Here is a 23,451-nt window from a genome sequence, read left to right on the forward strand (position 1 = left end):
AACCAACAAAAATTCTGCTACCAAATGTTTACCTCTGACAATGCAGTGCCCCCTCAATACTGCACGCAAGTGTCAGCCTGGACTTTGTGTTCAAATTTCTCCTGTGCAACTGGAACTCACCTCGTGACTCGAGAGAATGCTCAAGAGCCAAAGTTCAATGGGCAGGAGTGCTTTGCAATAGGAGAAATGGGGTCAGTAGGTGGACACTGAACTTGGGAAGAGGGTCATTGAGATGGCATCTGAAGACACTGCACTAGACGAAGATTAAACAAGAGACTTTTGAAAGTAGGGAGGAGTGTGGCGGGACAGAGGGGAGTGGTTTAAGAATTCTGAGGCAGGAAATAGCTAAATAAATGGCCACCAAGGGAAGAGAAGAAGGGAAAAGCTCAATATTAGTGTTGAACGAATGTACAGGCTGATATGGCAGGATGAGGTCATTTAGAATAGGGCAGTGCCTTGAACACAATTGAAACCAGAATTTTGGATTCCACACACACTGAATGGGCTGAGTTTGCTAATGACATCTGGTGATGGGATTATAGTGTTTGGTGTGATGAGGATTAGTTTCCCATCCTCTACCTTCCAACAGTGACAAGCTGATAATGGATGGTTTTACTAAACTGGAATATAACTATCGCAAAAATTTGTTCACTGAGGCATCACCACAAGGGGATAGATTTTTAAAAAAATACGAGTCTGTTATGAATTCAGCTCGAGATACCACATCACATGTCTGTTTTTATTAAATATTTGGCTTAGAAGGAATGTGAACAAAATTTGAATTGTATTTCTCTGGGGGGGGGGGGGGGTTGGTGGTGGAGGGCACGTGGTGGGTTGCTAAAGTCTGGCACTATAATTGTAAATCAGACTCGACTTCAGGCCTTTGCCTGAGGGAGCTCGTGGGAGCTGCCTTCAGACCAGAGAACGATGGAAATGAAACACCCATCAAACTGGCTGTTGTCTCCTCACATTCTTGTTACTGAAGCTCCGTGCCTGAAAGCTGACGAGCACAGAGCTAAAAAGAGGTGGTGTATGTGCATCTATTCCCCTCCGTGCCCATTGTTTTCAGTTGTAAGGGAGTATCATTGAGATAAAAATCTGGAACTCCGTGCTCCAAAATGCCGTTGAGACAAGGTCGAGTGAACATCTCAAAACTGTTGAGTAAGGGATTATTCATGGATTATAGCGAAACGTGACCAAATTGAGTTAAAATACAGAATAATTGTGATCTGATTGAATGACTGAACAGGCTTGAGGGGCTAAATGGCATATTTTCCCACATTTTCCTGGATTTCTACTTGGATTTCCCCAAACAAATATTTGTGGTTTACTCCCAGTGCAATGGAGCCACTACCGACAATAGTCAATCATGAGAACCCTTGAACTGCTGTACCCAGGTGTCTACGATAATCTTTCATAAGTCTTAGTTTTCATTGCGAATGAGGAGTGGAGGGGTATCAAAGACAGAATATCTACATTTGCTGACTCACAGATCAATTCTCTGCCTCGCCTTCAGACAAACCAAACCGGCTCCTGCATGTTTCCACTTAAACCTCAGTGACTTGTAGGAGGACAGCGAGGTGAAGAATTGCCATTTGGGAAGGACTCCTATAATAAGAGAGCAGGAAGAACCCCAAAGTTACTTTATTAGTTTATGCTGCTTAAAGGACTTTATTAGAATGAGGGGCTGAATTCTCCGTTTCTGAGACTAAGTGCTGGACTTCCACGACAGAGAAATCAGCGCCACACCTGTAATATTAATGGGCTAGCACCGGCGCCACGTGGAATGCAATCAATTCCAATGAGAAATTGTGCCGGATTCACCGGATCCGTGATTGACACTCAGAAGGCTGACAAGCTGCAGCCGCACATAAACGATTCTCCCCCCACACACACCATCCCAGCCAACAAGATGGCTGTAAGGAGAGCAGCACCAAGGTTCACGGACGTGGAACTAGAGACCCTACTGGACGCAGTGGAAGAGCAGTGGATGACCTTGTAACCAAGCCTGGGAAGGAGGCTGCCCAGCGCTGCCGTCCATCATGCTTGGGCATGTGACAGAGTTGGTGAGTGCCGTGGCCAGGTCGTCCGCATCGGCATGCAGTGCCAGGAGAAACTCCACGACATCCTCAGGATGGCCAGGGTTAGTAGGTAGCACTGTGCCTTCCCAGCACTAACCCCGCCCCCACACACACATAACCCGCAACCCCCCCCTTCCCAGGGGACGGCCGAATCCCCACCATGACCAACATGTCAGCACCCATACCAGCCTCCATGGCCGGATGCCCTGGCTACTGAGGCCACCAGCTACCCATCCCCTGGGCTGCATGCATCAGACTGTCTAACACTGTCATTGTAACCCCCCCTCCTCCCCACACCCCGGGAGAAGGTCGCACATAACTGCCGGGAGCGGGAGAAGACAGGCGGGGGACCGCCATAAGACATAGGAGCAGAATTATGCCACTCGGCCCATCGTGTCTGCTCTGCCATTCAATCATGGCTGATATTTTTCCCATTCCCATTCTCCTGCCTCCTCCACATAACCCCTGATCCCCTTATTAATCAAGAACCTATCTATCTCTGTCTTAAAGACACTCAGTGATTTGGCCTCCACAGCCTTCTGCGGCAAAGAGTTCCACAAATTCACCACCCGCTAGCTGAAGGAATTCCTTCACATCTCTGTTTTAAAGGATCATCCCTTTAGCCTGAGATTGTGTCCTCTGCTTCTAGTTTTTCCTACAAGTAGAAACACCAGACATGAGGTCCCTCACCATGACAGAGCAGAGTGAGACCACGAGCGAGGAAATGAGACCCTGCTGAGTTGCAGTTCCCCATGACACATGTGTCGATACCTCACATTCACCTACACCCCACATCACTCTCACCCCACATCACCCTCACCCCACACCACCCTGACAGTGATTTTCCTTCACAACTTTCTCCAACACCCTCCACCATCCAAGAGACACTCACCTCGGTTGGGCACCTTAGTGAAGAGGTTCCTGGGACACTAACTGGTGCGCACCACACAGTTGATCCGGTATAGCAGGTAGAAGTAGGAGCACCCAAGGGGGCGGACAGTTAAAGGGCAGGTCGACCCCATGAACTAGCTGCCGACCAGACGGGTCCCGGGCTTCTGGAACATCCATTCCCAGCTACAGTGGAGATGCAGTCACAGAGTCCGAGACCACAAGAGGGGATGTCAGCGAGCATCCAACACCTGCAGGTGCAGTTGGAGGAGTCCAACCGCATTCAGGAGCAGGAGGTGGTTCCGGCCATGCGTGCCACCCAGGCCAACATTGCACGGGTGCCGTCCGCGGTGCAGGTATTGGGGACGATGGTTTTGGCCATGGACCAGCATGTCCAAGGCCTGGGGCATTCTGTGCAGGTACTGACCAAGACCCAGAACAAGGCTATCCTCTCACAGGCAGCCATGTGCCAAAGCCACTTGGACATCCCAGTGGCGCTCCTCAGCATGGCCCAGTCACAGCAGGCCATGGCTGAGAACGTTGGCGGTATTGCCCAGGCTCTGGATGACATGGCCCAGGCACAGAGGGAAGAGACCCAGTCCCAGAGGGAGATGGCGCAGTCACTGGCTGATATGACACTGACCCAGAAGGTGGTGGCACAGTCGCAGCATGATGTGGTGCAGTCCCTGATGGAGATGGTTCACTTCCTATGCTCCATGGCCATCAGCAGGCAGACCCTGACCGAGACCAGTGCGGGCCTCCAGGCCTTCCCCCCCCCCCCCCCCCCCCCACCCCAGACAGTCCCCACCACCATCATTCCAGGGATTTGATGGATCCGTGCGATGGAATGGTCAGCTCACATGCGGGGATCACCCAGTTAGACGGTGCTACCATGGGTATGAGTCAGACGTTGTCATACGATGCGGAGCATCAGAGCTCTTCGTAGAGTGGGTTGTCATCACCCTCCATCCCATGGACCAGACCTGCTCTTACTGTCAACCCAGAGCCCCCACCCTGTAGTGCTGAAGGTATGTATCACAGAGTGGATGCAGGCAAGGAGGGTGGCCAGGGTGAACATAGAATATAGAACAGTACAGCACAGAACAGGCCCTTCGGCCCTCAATGTTGTGCTGAGCCATGATCACCCCACTCAAACCCACGTATCCACCCTATACCCGGAACCCAACAACCCCCCCCCCCCTTAACCTTACTTTTATTAGGACACTACGGGCAATTTAGCATGGCCAATCCACCTAACCCGCACATCTTTGGACTGTGGGAGGAAACCGGAGCACCCGGAGGAAACCCACGCACACAGGGGGAGGATGTGCAGACTCCACACAGACAGTGACCCAGCCGGGAATCGAACCTGGGACCCTGGAGCTGTGAAGCATTTATGCTAACCACCATGCTACCCTGCTGCCCCCTGCTGTGAGGGGTGAGGCGGTGTGAGGTTGGGATGTGGTGTCCGTGTCCCTGGCCAGTCCACCGCGCCCCACCCTCCTCTCCTAGCCAGTGAACCTGGAGGCGGTTAGAGTGTCCCATACGCATTGGCCCTGGCACACATGTCGTGTGTCCTCCTGAACTGCATCTTCAGGATGCCGAAGCACCGCTTGATCATGCCCCGCCCCTGGTTGCTGCATGGGCGTCATTGTAGTGGGTCTCCGCAATGGTCTGTGGCCTCCGAATAGGTGTCATCAGCCACGACTGCAGCGGGTAACCCCTGTCACCCAGAAGCCAACCCCTCAGCCGGAGGAGGAGAGGCTCTCGACCATGTCAGGGATCGCCGAGTGAGCCAGGATCATAGAACCATAGAATTTACGGTGCAGAAGGAGGCCATTAGGCCCATTGAGACTGCACTGGTCCTTGGAAAGAGCACCTGACTTAAGCCCACACCTCCACCCTATCCCCGTAACCCAGTAACTCCACCTACCCTTTTTTGGACACTAAGAGCAATTTTAGCATGGGCAATTCTCCTAACCTGCGTATCTTTGGACTGTGGGAGGAAACCAGAGCACCCGGAGGAAACCCACACAGACACGGGGAGAATGTGCCACAGTGACACAGTGACCAAGCTGGGAATTGAACCTGTGACCCTGGAGCTGTGAAGTCACAGTGCCAACTACTGTGCTACCGTGCTGCCCACGATGAAGGCATTGTGCACACTGGCTGGGTATTGGGAGCAGCTGATGATCACAGACCAGCTGGATGTTCACTGAGTGGTACCCCTTTCAGCTTGTGTACAGCGGCCTTTTATCTGCAGGTTCCCATAGGGCATCATGCATCCCGTCTATTGCCCCGTGGACCTGGGGCATCCCGGCAATGGGAGCGAACCCCGCTGTCCGGGTATCCTGGTGGGCTCCAGCCACATTGAAATGGACGTATTGATCCACCTGGGCATATAGGGCCTTCATAACGGTGCGGATGCACCTGTTCACTGAGGTCTAAGAGATCCCGGACAGGGCCCCACTCAGCGGCTGGAAGGACCCCATGGCGTAGAAGTTGAGGGCGACCGTCTCCTTGATGGACACCGAGAGTGAGTGCCCTCCCCCATACCCCAGTGGTGTGTCATCATCTGGCAGATGCGTCACACTGTCTCTCTGCGCAGCCAGAACCTTCAACGGAATGCCCGGTCCAGCAGGTCCTCGACAGTCAGGCGGTGCCAGTACATACGAGGCCTCATGCGGTGCCTCCTTGGCACCTACTCCTCGGCCTGTTGTACGGCCGGCTCTCCAGCCTGGGCAGCTGCCACCTGCCCCTCTGCGGCACGCTCTGCTGCTGCAGCTTCCACCTCTCTTCGAGCAGCTCCTGCTCATACGGCCGCAGGGCATCTCGCAGAGCTGTGTCGAACAGCAGGAAAACCATCATTGCTGGGCAAACTCCAAAATCGATTGACTTCAGGGGGTGTAAGGTCGACATGTTAACATGGTGCATATCCCCGTACCCAACCAGGTTCAACATGCTACATGGTGGCCCCGGTTGGCACCACGGACTCTGTCTCCGCACCTCCCTCCCCCCCAGCCCCTTATCCCTGCCCCATTGCTGGTGGGCAGCGTTGGGCCCCCCCACCCCAGCCAGTGTGCAGGCCGGCAGCCCGCAGTTGCTCCCTCTGTGTCCTACCTCCTATCTCTCTCAGCAGCTACCACGCCAGATTCACAATTTTTAAAAGCACACGTGGACCGCACCATCGGGAACTTGGCCCATTGGAGATGGAGAATCGTGGGTGGGCCCACTAATGATATGCAAACGGTGTTTAAACTACGCGTGGCGTGCATCACATTGATGCCATTTTCGAGGTGACGGCGAATCACGATTTGGCATCAAATCGGTCCTGCCTCATCTTTTGCGTTGGAAGCTATTCTCCGCCCAATCGCATTTCCCGATTTCCACGTTGTCGACAGAGAATCCTGCCCAGGGTTTGCACTTTCTCAGACTGTTGATTCTTGGGTAACCGGTCTCAGATCCTTATTTTGAATATTGAGGCAGCTCAGTCATCTGTCCCAGCAGGGTGAATGAGGCCAGTCGGTTTTGCTCAGTAATGTGAGTGCACTTGATTGAATTGCGAGGTGCTGAAGGGCAGAGGGAGGGGAGAGAACGCTTTGAACACTGCCAACAAAGAGGGCTTGAAAGGAACAGATCGAGGCTTTTGTCCATTTGTAAATTGCATTGTTTTATGAGACTTGTAAACAGCTCCTAAGATGATGCAGTTAAAAGTAGGCCTGGAGTGCGTGCTCTCTCCCTGTTGAATGATAACAGAATTTAACCGTGGCACTTACACTTTCTGCAGCGGATATTTGAATATATTCCACAGCAAGTTAATCGCGGCATCAGCAGTATTGAGCTCTACAGCTGTAAACAACAATTACAACGAATATTTCCCCAACTCTGAATTTGTTGTGACTTTCCCTGTTCATGTTAATATTTCCAATGCAGCTTCTTTTGCCGGTTTTTGGTTTGGTTTTTCGTCAAAAGTGAGGCTAGTTCTGATTGAAATCGCGCGCGTATCTTCAAGTTAAAATCAAACTCCCCCCAACAGTAAAAGCCTGGCTCCGGATACCATTAACACTCCATTTATGGTAGCCCCATTATATACATCCCAGTCACTCTGCAAAATAATCTCACAACTCGATAGGCTTGTGGAAATCTCACAAACTGTGTGAAAAAAGAACTTCTCTGACTCATCCACACTCACCTAGCCTCCCCTCCCCATGTCCTTGCCAGAGCTTGTCCCCTCTGGCGAGAGGACACCAATCATTGGCCCAGTGTTAAATGTTGACACGTCTGGTTTTCCCCTCTGCAGTCCTGTTATTTCTGCTCTCTCTCTCTCTCACACACACATATACAGCTCTCTCTCCCACACACACACACATTTATATAACGCTCTCTCTCTCACACACATGTACAGCTCTCTGCCACACACACACATACACACATTTATATAACGCTCTCTCTCATGCACACACATATATCGCTCTCTCTCCCACACACATACACACATTTATATAACGCTCTCTCACACACGCAGACACACATATACAAGGCTCTCTCTCACACACACATATACCGCTCTCTCTCCCACACACACATACACACATTTATATAACGCTCTCTCTCTCTCACACACACACATATACAAGGCTCTCTCTCACACACATATATACCGCTCTCTCTCCCACACACACATACACACATTTATATAACGCTCTCTCTCTCACACACGCACACATATACAAGGCTCTCTCTCTCACACACACATATACCGCTCTCTCTCCCACACACACATACACACATTTATATAACGCTCTCTCTCTCACACACACACACATATACAAGGCTCTCTCTCACACACATATACCGCTCTCTCTCCCACACACACATACACACATTTATATAACGCTCTCTCTCTCACACACACACACATATACAAGGCTCTCGCTCACACACACATATACCGCTCTCTCTCCCACACACACATACACACATTTATATAACGCTCTCTCTCTCTCACACACACACACATATACAAGGCTCTCGCTCACACACACATATACCGCTCTCTCTCCCACACACACATACACGCATTTATATAATGCTCTCTCTCACACACACATATACAAGGCTCTCTCTCACACACACATGTACCGCTCTCTCTGCCACACACACACATATATATAACGCTCTCTCTCTCTCACACACACACACATATACAAGGCTCTCTCTCACACACACATATACCGCTCTCTCTCCCACACACACATACACACAATTATGTAACGCTCTCTCTCACACACGCAGACACACATATATACTAGGCTCTCTCTCACACACGCATAAATATAATGCTGTCTCTATCTCTCACACAGACACACATATATAAGGCTCTCTATCACACACAGGTACATACATATAATGCTGTCTATCTCTCTCATACACATATATAACGCTCTCTCCCTCTCCCACACACACAAACACATTTATATATAATGCTCTCTCTCTCACACATATATATATGGTTCTCTCTCACACACATATATATAATGCTGTCTCTATCTCACACACACACACACACACACATATATATATGCATATAGTAGGAAATTCAACACTGACTCTTACCAACTTTTACAGATGCACCATAGAAAGTATGCTATCTGGCTGAATCACAGCCTGGTATGGCAGCTGCTCAGCCCAAGACCGCAAGCCCACGAACACAGCCCAGTCCATCACACAAACCAGCCTCCCATCCATTGACTCTATCTACACCTCCCGCTACCTGGGTAAAGTGGCAGTATAATCAAAGACCCCTCCAACCCGGCTTACTCACTCTTCCAACTTCTTCCATCGGGCAGGAGATACAAAGGTCTGAGAACACGCACGAACAGATTCAAAAACAGCTTTTTTCCCCGCTGTTACCAGACTCCTAAATGACTGACCTGATTAAAACTACACTCCTGTATGCTTCACCCGATGCCGATGTCTATGTATTTACATTGTGTACCTTGTGTTGCCCTATTATGTATTTTCTTTTTATTATCTTTTACTTTCTTTTCATGTACTAAATGATCTGTTTGAGCTGCTCACAGAAAAATACTTTTCACTTTACCTCGGAACACGTGACAATAAACAAATCCATCCATCTAATAACGTTCTCTCTTACACACACATATATATAAGGCTCGCTCTCTCACACACAGATACATATATATAATGCTGTCTCTATCTCTGTCACACACATACATATATATAAGGCTCTCTCTCACACACACACATAGATATCATGCTTTCTCTCACACACACATATATAATGCTCTCTTTCACACATACATATACATAAAACGTTCTCGCTCACACACATGCATATACATAACACTCTCTCTCTCTCTCTCTCACACACACACATATAATGCTCTCTCTCACACACACATATATAACGCTCTCTCACACAAGATATAAGGGGGATGTCAGAGGTAGGTTCTTTATCCAGAGAGTAGTGGGGGCATGGAATGCGCTGCCTGTGGAAGTAGTTGAGTCGGAAACATTAGGGACCTTCAAGCGGCTTTTGGATAGGTACATTGATTATGGTAGAATGCTGGGGTGTAGATTGATTTGTTCTTAATCTAGGACAAACGTTTGGCACAACACCGTGGGCCGAAGGGCCTGTTCTGTGCTGTATTTTCTATGTTCTTATAACGCTCTCTCTCTCTCTTACACACACATGTATAAAGCACGCTCTTTCTCACACACACATATATAATTTTTTTTTTTTTTTAATTTTTAAAAAAAATTTAGATTAGCCAATTATTTTTTCCAATTAAGGGGCAATTTAGCGTGGCCAATCCACCTACTCTGCACATTTTTGGGTTGTGGGGGCGAAACCCACGCAGACACGGGGAGAACGTGCAAACTCCCCGTGACAGTGACCCAGAGCCGGGATCGAACCTGGGACCTCAGCGCCATGAGGCGGTTGTGCTAACCACTAGGCCACCGTGCTGCCCGTTACACACATATATAATGCTCTCTCACACACATACATATACATAACACACACACATAGGCACATATATATATAATTCTCTCTCTCACACACACATGCATATATATAACGCTTTCTCTCACACACACACATATATGCAAGGCTTTCTCACGCACACACACATATATATTATGCTCTCTCTCACACGCACACATATATATATAATGCCTTCTCTCTCTCGCACACATATATAACACTCTCTCTCTGTCACATATAAATATAACATTGTCTGTCTCTCACACGCATGTATAATGCTTCCTCTGTCTCTCTCACACATATATACAAAACACTCTGTCATACACACATATAGAACATGCTTATATATAACACTTTCTCTCACACATATATATATAAAACTCTCTCTGTCAGGCACCTATATATAATGCTCTCTGTCACACACATACATATATATATATATATAACGCCCTCTCTAGCACACACACATATATATGAAACGATCTCTCCCACACACATATATAACTTTCACACATATATATACAAAACTCTCTCTCACACATATATATGCTCTCTCACACAAACGTGTATATAAAACGCGCTCTCACAAACGTATATATAGCACACTCTCACACGTATATATAAATAAGGCTCTCTCACACACACACATATATTACTCTCTATCACACAAACATATAGAACACGCTCTTGCGCGCACACGCACACATATGGTTCTCTCTGTCTCTCACACATATATGTATAACGCGCTCTCTCACACACATATATATATAACAGTGTGTAATCGCCAGTGGATGTGAGAAAGCCCGCCTTCCCCGATCCCCCCCCCCCCCCCCCCCGCCACACACTCCGGGGATGGATGCTGGTAGATGGCAATCGCCATGAGGACCACAAGCAGCTTTCTGGCGGTGGTTGCTGTGCTGGCCAGCACTGGAAGGTGGTGTGGCTCTGGCACGGCTCTCTCGTCCCGCCTGGCAGGCGGCTGTCTGCAGAGCACAGGCACCTTGGCTTTCCACTCCAAGCGGCCGCACGGGCTCACCGAGTCCGGCCACAGGTGCCTGGTCTGGAGCGGCATTCCCAATTTCGTCGAGAGGTTCCCGAACAAAGGTCTGGGAGATCACAACCACTGCCGCAATCCGGACGGACGCCTGAAACCCTGGTGCTTTCTCAGAAATCACCGTGGGAGGATCGACTGGGCTTATTGCAACTGCAAACAGGGTGCGTATGTACTGACACTGTGCAATCTCCACATTCACCAGACAATTAGACAAGATCCGTTAAAATTGCAGAGCGGGGTCTCTGAGGTAAAAATCACTGAAATGTATATTGGCACTACGATGCAAACTCTCTTTCAGATTAATGTATTCCCGATGCACGGATCTGGGAACATTAATATTATAATGTGTATTTTTTGTGTAATTTTGGGTTCCTGACCTAAGACTGAAAATAACCCATAACTGGTTCGGATCTCTCATATTCAGGTGGAAACTTAGGGCAGTCTTTGACAGGCAGGAACACAGTAGTGAAAGGTAATAGAACGGTCTGTTTAATAATGCCCACAAACTCCTTGCACACAGATTTGGGTCTTTCTCAGTTTGGTAACCCAGAGCCCGTTTGGTTCGTACAGGAGACAGTTGCGCCGCTAAAGAACCTGACTTTTAAAATGACTTGTCACATGGGCATGCTTTGGACACTACCTCTGGCCAGTCCTTTGAAGATTTCCTGCCTGTGATTGCAAAGTTAGTTGTCAGAAAAGTCCTCCTCAGCATTGAAACAGTTGAGCCATTTTATAACAACAGATTTCATTATTTTAAAAATGCGGATTGAACAAACTCATGTTTAATGTTAGTGGTTTTCCCAGAGAATGAAACGATTGCATTTAAAAGCTGCGACCATCTTGAATGCATTATGGTATTATATAATATGCAAAACATTTACAGAAGACACCCAGGCTCCCTTTATAGAACCAGATAGTGATATACTTTTTAAAGTAACATTAGGTTGTTCAAATGGAATGTGTTTTTGGCAGGACCTCATTTGTACCATTTGTAAATGTTATTTGGACACGTATATTACTTCTGACCAGATCTTCAGGCTCCATAACCAGGAGCTGATGGTGTGCCCTCATTTCTTCACATAATCTAACCCTGTGGACTATTTGATGTTTTGTATCTTCCCATAAATGCTTGAGCACAAAGTGTTAGCAAAGGCAGGATTAATTAGAAGTAACTGTCTAATGTTTGAAAACACTTTGAATAGACACCCTTCATTTTCTCAGACCCATTGTCTGCTCAATATGGCTGCTCATCATCTGTCTTTGTAACCCAAGCCACAGGCATATATAAAAGACAATCACCCACATTGCTCAGGAGCAAGAGACAGGGAGAGTCTCTGTGAGCTGTCCTGTCCTCATGAGCTTTGCAGAGAATAACGTTGAACATGGACCCCAGGAATAGGCCAACCAGAACTATTCCACTCCTGGGTTCATGCTCCACATAAACACCTCCCTTTCATCGAATCCTATTACCATAACCTTTGATTCCTTAATGCTGCATGTGTCTCTCGAGCTTCCACTTAAATGCATCAATGTTATTCAATTTAGCACACTCTGTGAGAGTGTATTTCACACTTTAACCACTCTCTAGACAGAATTAATTACACGGTAGCATTGTGGATAGCACAATGGCTTCACAGCTCCAGGGTCCCAGGTTCGATTCTGGCTTGGGTCACTGTCTGTACGGAGTCTGCACATCCTCCCCGTGTGTGCGTGGGTTTCCTCCAGGTGCTCCGGTTTTCTCCTACAGTCCAAAGATGTGCAGGTTAGGTGGATTTGCCATGATAAATTGCCCTTATTGTCCAAAATTGCCCTTAGTGTTGGGTGGGGTTACTGGGTTATGGGGATAGGGTGGAGGTGTTGACCTTGGGTAGGATTCTCTTTCCAAGAGCCGGTGCAGACTCGATGGGCTGAATGGCCTCCTTCTGCACTGTAAATTCTATGATAATCTATGATTATTGACCGGCGAGCCTGACTTCAGTGGTAGGGAAACTGCTGGAGAAGATACTGAGGGATAGGATCTATTGCCATTTGGAAGAAAATGGGCATATCAGTGATAGGCAACATGGTTTTGTGCAGGGACGGTCATGTCTTACCAACTTAATAGAATTCTTTGAGGAAGTGGGGGCAGCACGGTAGCATGGTGGTTAGCATAAATGCTTCACAGCTCCAGGGTCCCAGGTTCAGTTCCCGGCTGGGTCACTGTCTGTGCGGAGTCTGCACGTCCTCCCCGTGTGTGCGTGGGTTTCCTCCGGGTGCTCCGGTTTCCTCCCACAGTCCAAAGATGTGCGGGTTAGGTGGATTGGCCATGCTAAATTGCCCGTAGTGTCCTAATAAAAGTAAGGTTGGGGGGGGGGGGGGGGTTGTTGGGTTATGGGTATAGGGTGGATACGTGGGTTTGAGTAGGGTGATCATGGCTCGGCACAACATTGAGGGCCGAAGGGCCTGTTCTGTGCTGTACTGTTCTATGTTCTATGTTCTAAGTGACAAAGTTGATTGATGAGGGAAGGGCTGTAGATGTCATATACATGGACTTCAGTAAGGCATTTGATAAGGTTCCCCATGGTAGGAAATAGGAGACAGTTTTAGATAGAGGATCTGGATCGGCGGAGGCTTGGAGGGCTGAAGGGCCTGTTCTGTGCTGTAAATTTTCTTTGTACTTTCTTTGTTCTTTGTTCAAAACAAAGAGGTTGTCCAGTCTATTAGCCCAGATTTTGCAATCAGTGATGAAGGAACGGTGCTCACCATTCATTGTGATGACAACTCCCATGAACATTTCTCAGGTTTTTAGGCGGTAGCTTACTGTCATTGGATGTCTGATCCAACATGGTGTCATTTGAAATAAAGTCGCCTTAGTCCCAGATGACCATAGGGTGCCTCCCCTTTTGAGTGGAAGAGCTGACTGGTGGTGATTGAGGATCACCACACCTCAGGCAAGGGGTAAGGTTGAGAAGGCAAGTCCTTCATGAATAACCTCATCTGTTACGGGAATTGAACCAGTGCTGTTGGCCTTGTTCTGCATCACAAGCCAGCTGTTTAGCCCACTGAGCTAAACTGACAGGGGATCTGGGATATGTGTAACAGGGAAAGCAACAGCATGCCTCTCCAAGCTGTCACATTGACGGATTCCCACTACACATGCAGGTCTAGATTTGAAGTTCCTGACAGGTTGGGAATGGGGGATCTGATAGTGTTCGGGAAATCCGGATGCACAGAGCCTGTGCAATGCCATCTTATTTCTGGATTTGCCAACCAATCAGATCTTGTTTTAGTGACAGTTCCTGGATATGATGCTGAGGCTCAAGGACCCGAGGGAGAGAGTGTTTTCTTCTGATGGAAGGAAGCGGAACAAAGAAAGTATTGATGGCAGTTATCTATGAGGAGCGTGGTGTCACACACGCAAATTCAATGACCTGGGCCAAGTAGATAAAATGAGTACAGTGGAACTTTCAGTTACATCCTGATGTGTGCATTGCACCAAAACCCTCATTCTACCTTTGATCTTCTCAGACCAGCGTATCATGCAGATCACCCATCCCTTTCTGCCTTTGCACCTACCTCACATACTGGCCTGTCCATCTATCACTGGCACTCACTCTCATCTTATCATTGTCCTTCCTCTTCCTAATTTCCATCATTAACAAATACTCTCCATCTATTCAACACAATCCGTGCCTCTCACCTGAAGGCCTCTTTCGCTAACTGCAGGAGAAGAAATCTCAGAACAGGAGGGAGAGTCAGAAAACTGGCAATTGCCATCCAAACATTTCTCAGCTGCCAGCTTCAGAGGGGGAGGCACTGGACATCAAAAGAGTCTCTGTTTTAGGGCATTGGCTTTGGGGAGATGGGGACTTTCCAGCTACCTGGTTACAGCATTAAATATCAAACAGCTACAAAACTGATGTCACCAGCGAGTGAAACGTTATAATCTGCATAATGTTCACTTAAAATGTTATTGCCTTGAGAATTCTAATTTATGTTTATAAACCCCCACAAAGCTATAAACTCCCGCTGAAGGTGCTCCAGATACATAATGAACACAACTCTTCAGTGGAGACCACTCACTCATGAGGGTGCACCATCACAGGACTCATGCAAGCCACACAGCAACTCAGATACTCACATGTCGATGGGACCAGTAAGGCAGATAGTTGGGGTTTTTACCCAGTAACTCACAAGTGAACAAGAGCAAATGGAAGAGCAGGGACAACAGTGGAGGGTTCACATCACATTTTGAGCTCTTCTCAGCTCGATGCAGATGCTGTACCTGTCGATACACAGCATACCTCTGGAGCAGCAACAAAGAGAATGTGAGAAGTATCAGCTCCACTCTGTACAGTTGCAATAAAATTGGATGAGTCCAGCTCACGCATGAGTGGCATGATATCACAGACTTTTGTGATATTGGTTTTGAAAGTGCAGCCCTCTGCATAGAGCATCAAATACAGCAATAACATGAGCGCATGCAGACCATCAGCAATATCTTACACACTATAAATGCTGTCATAATAGGATGAATGATACCCTACTAGGCTGTTCAAGATCTCACTGTTCGGCATCAGAGTGCTTTCCAGCTCATGATTAGCATTAAAGTGGGGGTGGACCATGAGAGGAATGATGGTGAAAGGGGACAGGGAAGTGAGGATTAGGCTCAATATGCTTCCACTTTTCACCTTTTTCCCTCTTTCACTTTATTCCCCATGTGCTCCCTCATGTCCTCATAGACGAGTCTGTCCCTGTGCAGGCGCAGTTGGGGCAGATTTTCGTCGGTCCCTCATGGGCTCCAGAACACAGAGAATGTCGACTAAGAGCATCTCAAAAGTCAGAGCAAGGGTAGAAGCATCCTACTTAAGCCGCAAGATTTGTGCCATTGTGTGTTGTTTAGCTCAATTTGCTAGATGGCGGTACAGTGGTTAGCACTGTTGCCTAACAGCGCCAGGGACTCAGATTCATTTCTGACCTTGTGTGATTGTCCGTGTGAAGTGTGCACATTCCCCCCGTATCTGCGTGAGTTTCCTCCGGGTGCTCTTGTTTCCTCCCACAGTCCAAACGATGTGCAAGTTAGGTGGATTGGCCATGTTAAATTGCCCCTTAGTGTCCATAAAGGTTAGGAGGGGTTATGGGGGAATTTAGTTTAGGTAGGGTGGTCTTTCACAGGATCAGTATAGACTCGATGGGCCAAATGGACTGCTTCTGCACTGTTGGGATTCTTTGATAACATGGTGCAGAGTAACACCAACAGTGCGGGCCTAATTTCCGCACTGGCTGAGGTAGTTCTTGGAATCAGCCTCCTCACCCTTCCCCATAATGATACCCTGGCTTGAGCCATAATTAGCAATCCTTTGACAATGGGGATGCTACATGGAGAGATAGCGGGAAGAGCAATAAATAGGAAGAATAAAGATTTGTAGACTTATAGTTACTCGAGTATGAAAATGGCTTGCTCTACAATGTTAGATTGTGGAAATTCCTTTTTGTTTTTAAAATACATAAATATTATTTATTTCCACCACCTTCCCATGTTGCTGGCAGCCAGTTGGCTATACAAGGATTATTATTGAGCAAAGGTGCTTGGGATAGAACATAGAACAGTACAGCACAGAACAGGCCCTTCGGCCCTCAATGTTGTGCCGAGCCATGATCACCCTACTCAAACCCACATATCCACCCTATACCCGTAACCCAACAACCCCCCCCTTAACCTTACTTTTGTTAGGACACTACGGGCAATTTAGTATGGCCAATCCACCTAACCCGCACATCTTTGGACTGTGGGAGGAAACCGGAGTACCCGGAGGAAACCCACGCACACAGGGGGAGGACGTGCAGACTCCACACAGACAGTGACCCAGCCGGGAATCGAACCTGGGACCCTGGAGCTGTGAAGCATTTATGCTAACCACCATGCTAACCTGCCGCTTGGTTCTTTCCAGAACTGTTTTTTGCTGAGGGAATGGGACATTGAGGAAAATGGCTTAAGACATGTGGCTGTCAGATGGACGCACTTAAGTGAGCCTGACAATAATGAAAGTTCTTTGGGCATCCCAGGGTGCAATGTGTGTTGCTGCTGCTCCATCAGCAGCAACACATTGAGTCGTATCCTCTTCAGAATTGGTTGAAGAAGCTCTGTGCTCCGTGCTTTATCCCTCCTGGAGGTACCATACTTGTTACTGTGCAGTTATGTGCAGAGCGCTGACTTTTATGGAGACTCTGGTTGGTACATAATCAAGGGTGCCTCCAGGTCCATGCAGACAACTGAAGCGCACCTTCCGCAAGCTGATCCATCAGTTTGTCATATGGCTTTCACTGTAATCTGAACCTCATTGGTGTGATCAGCCATGTATTAACTCAGTAACTCTTGTTTGCATGCAGCCAGCTGATAGGCTTGCTTTGAGGTGGAAAGAGGTTGGTTAGGGTGGACTGCTGCAGGCTAAAAGCATCATAAACGTTGCCTTTCAAATCTTGTGTAGACCTGCATAAACATCTTTTTATGGTTACACACCAGTTCCCTACTGGTGGAGTGAAAATCTCCAGGTGAACTGGAGGTGCCTTAGTTGGCATATGCATGCCCTGCATCTGCAAGGAAGCAAACCTGAGCACCAACGTGGTGGCAAAGGCTTAATAATTGCCAACCCGAGAAACAAGCGATCAGTCACCAGTTAAATGAATTTGTGAGCTGCCGCATGGAGATCCTGCACATTTATTCAGCAGAGCATTGGAAGAATCGGAGGCAAAGGAGTTAAAGACTGTAGTGACTTTGACAGCCACCGGCAAAGCCTGTTCACAAGGTCACTGGAACAACAGATCTGATCCAGCACTATCTGATGTGAAACCCTGCACCCCATGATATTCATCTGTTTTGACATGTCCAGGAGGCTTATTTTCTGCCTCTAGAGCCTCTGTTGCGGGTGTGATTTCCTGTGGGCTGCTCCTCTCTACTGGAGAACTGCAGGTTTCTGAGTGGCAAGCTGCTGCTCCTGCTGCTGCTGGTGCTGCTGCTGGTGCTTCTACTCATCCTAGCGCTGCTCCTGCTCCTGCTGTTGCTCCTGCTGGTGCTGCTGCTGCTGGTTCTGTTGCTGCTCCTGCTGCTGGTCTTGCTACTGCTCCTGCTGGTGCTGCTGATGCTCCTGCTGGTCCTGCTGCTGTTCCTGCTGGTGCTTCTGATGCTCCTGCTGGTCCTGCTGCTGTTCCTGCTGGTGCTGCTGATGCTCCTGCTGGTCCTGCTGCTGTTCCTGCTGGTGCACATGCTGGTGCTGCTACTGCTCCTGCTGGTGCAGCTGATGCTACTGCTAGTGCACCTGCTAGTGCTGCTTCTGCTGCTGCTGGTGCTGCTGCTGTTGCTCCTGCTGGTGCTGCTGATCCTGCTGGCACTGTTGCTGGCCCTGCTGGCACTGTTGTTGGCACTGTTGCTGGCCCTGCTGGCACTGTTGCTGGCCCTGCTGCTGGTTCTGCTGGCACTGTTGCTGGTTCTGCTGGCACTGTTGCTGGCCCTGCTGGCACTGTTGCTGGCCCTGCTGGCACTGTTGCTGGTCCTGCTGGCACTGTTGCTGATCCGGCTGGCACTGTTGCTGGTCCTGCTGGCACTGTTTCTGGTTCTGCTGGCATTGCTGCTGGTCCTGCTGGCACTGTTGCTGGTCCTCCTGGCACTGCTGCTGGTTCTGCTGACACTGTTGCAGATCCTGCTGGCACTGCTGCTGGTTCTGCTGGCATTGTTGCTAGTCCTGCTGGCACTGTTGCTGGTCCTGCTGGCATTGTTGCTGGTCCTGCTGGCACTGTTGCTGATCCTGCTGGCACTGTTGCTGGTCCTGCTGGCACTGTTGCTGGTCCTGCTGGCACTGTTTCTGGTTCTGCTGGCACTGTTGCTGGCCCTGCTGGCACTGTTGCTGATCCTGCTGGCACTGTTGCTGGCCCTGCTGGCACTGTTGCTGATCCTGCTGGCACTGTTGCTGGTCCTGCTGGCACTGTTGCTGGTCCTGCTGGCACTGTTGCTAGTCCTGCTGGCACTGTTGCTGGTCCTGCTGGCATTGTTGCTGGTCCTGCTGGCACTGTTTCTGGTTCTGCTGGCACTGCTGCTGGTCCTGCTGGCACTGTTGCTGGTCCTCCTGGCACTGCTGCTGGTTCTGCTGGCACTGTTTCTGGTTCTGCTGGCACTGTTGCTGGTCCTCCTGGCACTGCTGCTGGTTCTGCTGGCACTGTTTCTGGTCCTGCTGGCACTGTTGCTGATCCTGCTGGCACTGTTGCTGGTCCTGCTGGCACTGTTGCTGGTCCTGCTGGCACTGCTGCTGGTTCTGCTGGCACTGTTGCTGGTCCTGCTGGCACTGTTGCTGATCCTGCTGGCACTGTTGCTGATCCTGCTGGCACTGTTGCTGGTCCTGCTGGCACTGTTGCTGGTTCTGCTGGCACTGTTTCTGGTCCTGCTGGCACTGTTGCAGATCCTGCTGGCACTGTTGCTGATCCTGCTGGCACTGTTGCTGGTCCTGCTGGCACTGTTGCTGGTTCTGCTGGCACTGTTTCTGGTCCTGCTGGCACTGTTGCAGATCCTGCTGGCACTGTTGCTGATCCTGCTGGCACTGTTGCAGATCCTGCTGGCACTGTTGCTGATCCTGCTGGCACTGTTGCTAGTCCTGCTGGCACTGTTGCTGGTCCTGCTGGTGCTGCTGATCCTGACGGTGCCACTGATGCTCCTATTGGCTCTCTTCCTCACACTACTGCTCCTATTGATGCTGCTACAGCTGTCGGTTATCTTTGACTTCATCTGGAGAAGTGAAACAGCATCAGTGGCAGTCATGCTGATCTTTCAGTTCAGGATATGGGGTTGCCCACTTTGTATTGAGACGAGGAGAAAGTTTTGCACTCAGAGGATTTAAAACTTTGAATTTCTCCACATAGAATTTGACTCAAGTTAGATTGATGTTTGGATTCAAAGTTTCAAAGTGAAGCAAGGGATATAGAGAATGAATGGAAAAGTGGAATTGAGGTCAAAGATCACCCATGATCTTATTAAATGGTGCAGCAGGCCACAGAGACCACATAGTCTCCTCTTCCAGTTATTTCTTATTAGAGTTCCAAAGTGAAGAAATAGACCGACAAATCTTCAAAAGTGTCCAAATGAATGCTCAGTCGAAGGACTGTGAACAACGCCTTTCACAGGAACAGGCAAGAAAGCACCTGTAAGGTTTCAGTACTTCCCTGCCGTATATTTACCTGCCACAATTGCAGATGTCACGAATCTGTGAGGGTATCCCAACTTGGAACAGCAGTTCGTGGGGTGCATAGTTTTAAGAACATAAGAACATAAGAACATAAGAACTAGGAGCAGGAGTAGGCCATCTGGCCCCTCGAGCCTGCTCCGCCATTCAATTAGATCATGGCTGATCTTTTGTGGACTCAGCTCCACTTTCCGGCCCGAACACCATAACCCTTAATCCATTTATTCTTCAAAAAACTATCTACCTTTACCTTAAAAACATGTAATGAAGGAGCCTCAACTGCTTCACTGGGCAAGGAATTCCATAGATTCACAACCCTTTGGGTGAAGAAGTTCCTCCTAAACTCAGTTCTAAATCTACTTCCCCTTATTTTGAGGCTATGCCCCCTAAGTTCTGCTGTCACCCGCCAGTGGAAACAACCTGCCCGCATCTATCCTATCTATTCCCTTCATAATTTTAAATGTTTCTATAAGATCCCCCCTCATCCTTCTAAATTCCAACGAGTACAGTCCCAGTCTACTCAACCTCTCCTCATAATCCAACCCCTTCAGCTCTGGGATTAACCTAGTGAATCTCCTCTGCACACCCTCCAGCGCCAGTACATCCTTTCTCAAGTAAGGAGACCAAAACTGAACACAATACTTCAGGTGTGGCCGCACTAACACTTTATACAATTGCAACATAACCTCCCTAGTCTTAAACTCCATCCCTCTAGCAATGAAGGACAAAATTCCATTTGCCTTCTTAATCACCTGTTGCACTTGTAAACCAACCTTCTGTGACTCATGCACTAGCACACCCAAGTCTCTCTGAACAGCGGCATGCTTTAATATTTTATCGTTTAAATAATAATCCCGTTTGCTGTTATTCCTACCAAAATGGATAACCTCACATTTGTCAACATTGTATTCCATCTGCCAGACCCGAGCCCATTCACTTAACCTATCCAAATCCCTCTGCAGACTTCCAGTATCCTCTGCACTTTTCGCTTTACCACTCATCTTAGTGTCATCTGCAAACTTGGACACATTGCCCTTGGTCCCCAACTCCAAATCATCAATGTAAATTGTGAACAATTGTGGGCCCAACACGGATCCCTGAGGGACACCACTAGCTACTGATTGCCAACCAGAGAAACACCCATTTATCCCAACTCTTTGCTTTCTATTAATTAACCAATCCTCTATCCATGCTACTACTTTACCCTTAATGCCATGCATCTTTATCTTATGCAGCAACCTTTTGTGTGGCACCTTGTCAAAGGCTTTCTGGAAATCCAGATATACCACATCCATCGGCTCCCCGTTATCTACTGCACTGGTAATGTCCTCAAAAAATTCCACTAAATTAGTTAGGCACGACCTGCCTATTACGAACCCATGCTGCGTCTGCCCAATGGGACAATTTCTATCCAGATGCCTCGCAATTTCTTCCTTGATGATAGATTCCAGCATCTTCCCTATTACCGAAGTTAAACTCACTGGCCTATAATTTCCTGCTTTCTGCCTACCTCCTTTTTTAAACAGTGGCGTCACGTTTGCTAATTTCCAATCCACCGGGACCACCCCAGAGTCTAGTGAATTTCGGTAAATTATCACTAGTGCATCTGCAATTTCCCTAGCCATCTCTTTTAGCACTCTGGGATGCATTCCATCAGGGCCAGGAGACTTGTCTACCTTTAGCCCCATTAGCTTGCCCATCACTCCCTCCTTAGTGATAACAATCCTCTCAAGGTCCTCACCTGTCACAGCCTCATTTCTATCAGTCGCTGGCATGTTATTTGTGTCTTCCATTGTGAAGACCGACCCAAAAAACCTGTTCAGTTCCTCAGCCATTTCCTCATTTCCCATTATTAAAACTCCCTTCTCATCCTCTAAAGGACCAATATTTACCTTAGCCACTCTTTTTTGTCTTATATATTTGTAAAAACTTTTACTGTCTGTTTTTATATTCTGAGCAAGTTTACTCTCATACTCTATCTTACTCTTCTTTATAGCTTTTTTAGTAGCTTTCTGTTTCCCCCTAAAGATTTCCCAGTCCTCTAATCTCCCAGCAATCTTTGCCACTTTATATGCTTTTTCCTTCAATTTGATACTCTCCCTTATTTCCTTAGATATCCACGGTCGATTTTCCCTCTTTCTTCCGTCCTTCCTTTTTGTTGGTATAAACCTTTGCTGAGCACTGTGAAAAATCGCTTGGAAGGTTCTCCACTGTTCCTCAACTGTTCCACCATAAAGTCTTAGCTCCCAGTCTACCTTAGCTAGTTCTTCTCTCATCCCCTTGTAATCTCCTTTGTTTAAACACAAAACACTAGTATTTGATTTTACTTTCTCACCCTCCATCTGTATTTTAAATTCCACCATATTGTGATCGCTCCTTCCGAGAGGATCCCTAACTATGAGATCATGAATCAATCCTGTCTCATTACACAGGACAAGATCTAGGACCGCTTGTTCCCTCGTAGGTTCCATTACATACTGTTCTAGGAAACTATCGCGGATACATTCTATAAACTCCTCCTCACGGTTGCCTTGACCGACCTGGTTAAACCAATCGACATGTAGATTAAAATCCCCCATGATAACTGCTGTACCATTTCTACATGCTTTTGTTTTTGGAATGGTGTCAGGAGTCAAGTGGAACCTCAGTGAGAATAAGCAGCCCAGTCATTGTGGAACAATTATTAAAGGCTATTTATTAAATTAAAGAAAAGACAAATACACATGAATAGGACTATACTATGCTCATGCAATTAAGTCTGCTAAACACACACAGTTTATATAGAATATTCCCCTTGCTCCAAAATATATCTCCGAACTCCGGACGCCTTATCCTTTCCCCAAAACAACATCCAAATGAAATAGTTTTATTCGTCAAAACCAGCGTATAGTTGCCACACATTACTAGGAGGATACTCATAACTGGGAAATGCCTTGCCCTAGACCAACAAAGAGGTTTAAAGTCCCTTTACGCAGGTTTTCTGCACTGCTTTGGCTGTAAGACTTAGAGACAATTAGATGTAAAACTTGGCCTCCAGACTGCTAGTGGAGACTGGCTTGTCTGTTTCTGAGGCTGCACGGTGTCAACTGGCCTCCCTGGCTTCTGAGGGTCCTGGTAATTATACCTTTGTTCCACTTTGATTCTGCCTTCTGTGAGTTTGGATGTCGGCCCCGATCAAATTATTTGTTTCCAGACATTAGCATGTGTATGAGA

General features: G+C 47.9%; 1 protein-coding gene across 2 annotated transcripts in view; it reads left to right on the forward strand.

Annotated features, from left to right (window-relative positions):
- The first annotated feature begins 10,821 nt into the window (after positions 1 to 10,821).
- Positions 10,822 to 23,451, forward strand: part of prss12 (serine protease 12) — a 243,574-nt gene continuing 230,944 nt past the window's right edge. For both annotated transcript variants that reach the window (XM_038791864.1, XM_038791865.1), the window contains exon 1: positions 10,822 to 11,193. In XM_038791864.1, the coding sequence (XP_038647792.1) occupies positions 10,845 to 11,193 (349 nt within the window). In that variant the 5' untranslated portion in view covers positions 10,822 to 10,844. The remainder of the gene's footprint in view (positions 11,194 to 23,451) is intronic.

This window comes from Scyliorhinus canicula, chromosome 3 (assembly GCF_902713615.1).
Source record: "Scyliorhinus canicula chromosome 3, sScyCan1.1, whole genome shotgun sequence".
NCBI lineage: Eukaryota > Metazoa > Chordata > Chondrichthyes > Carcharhiniformes > Scyliorhinidae > Scyliorhinus > Scyliorhinus canicula.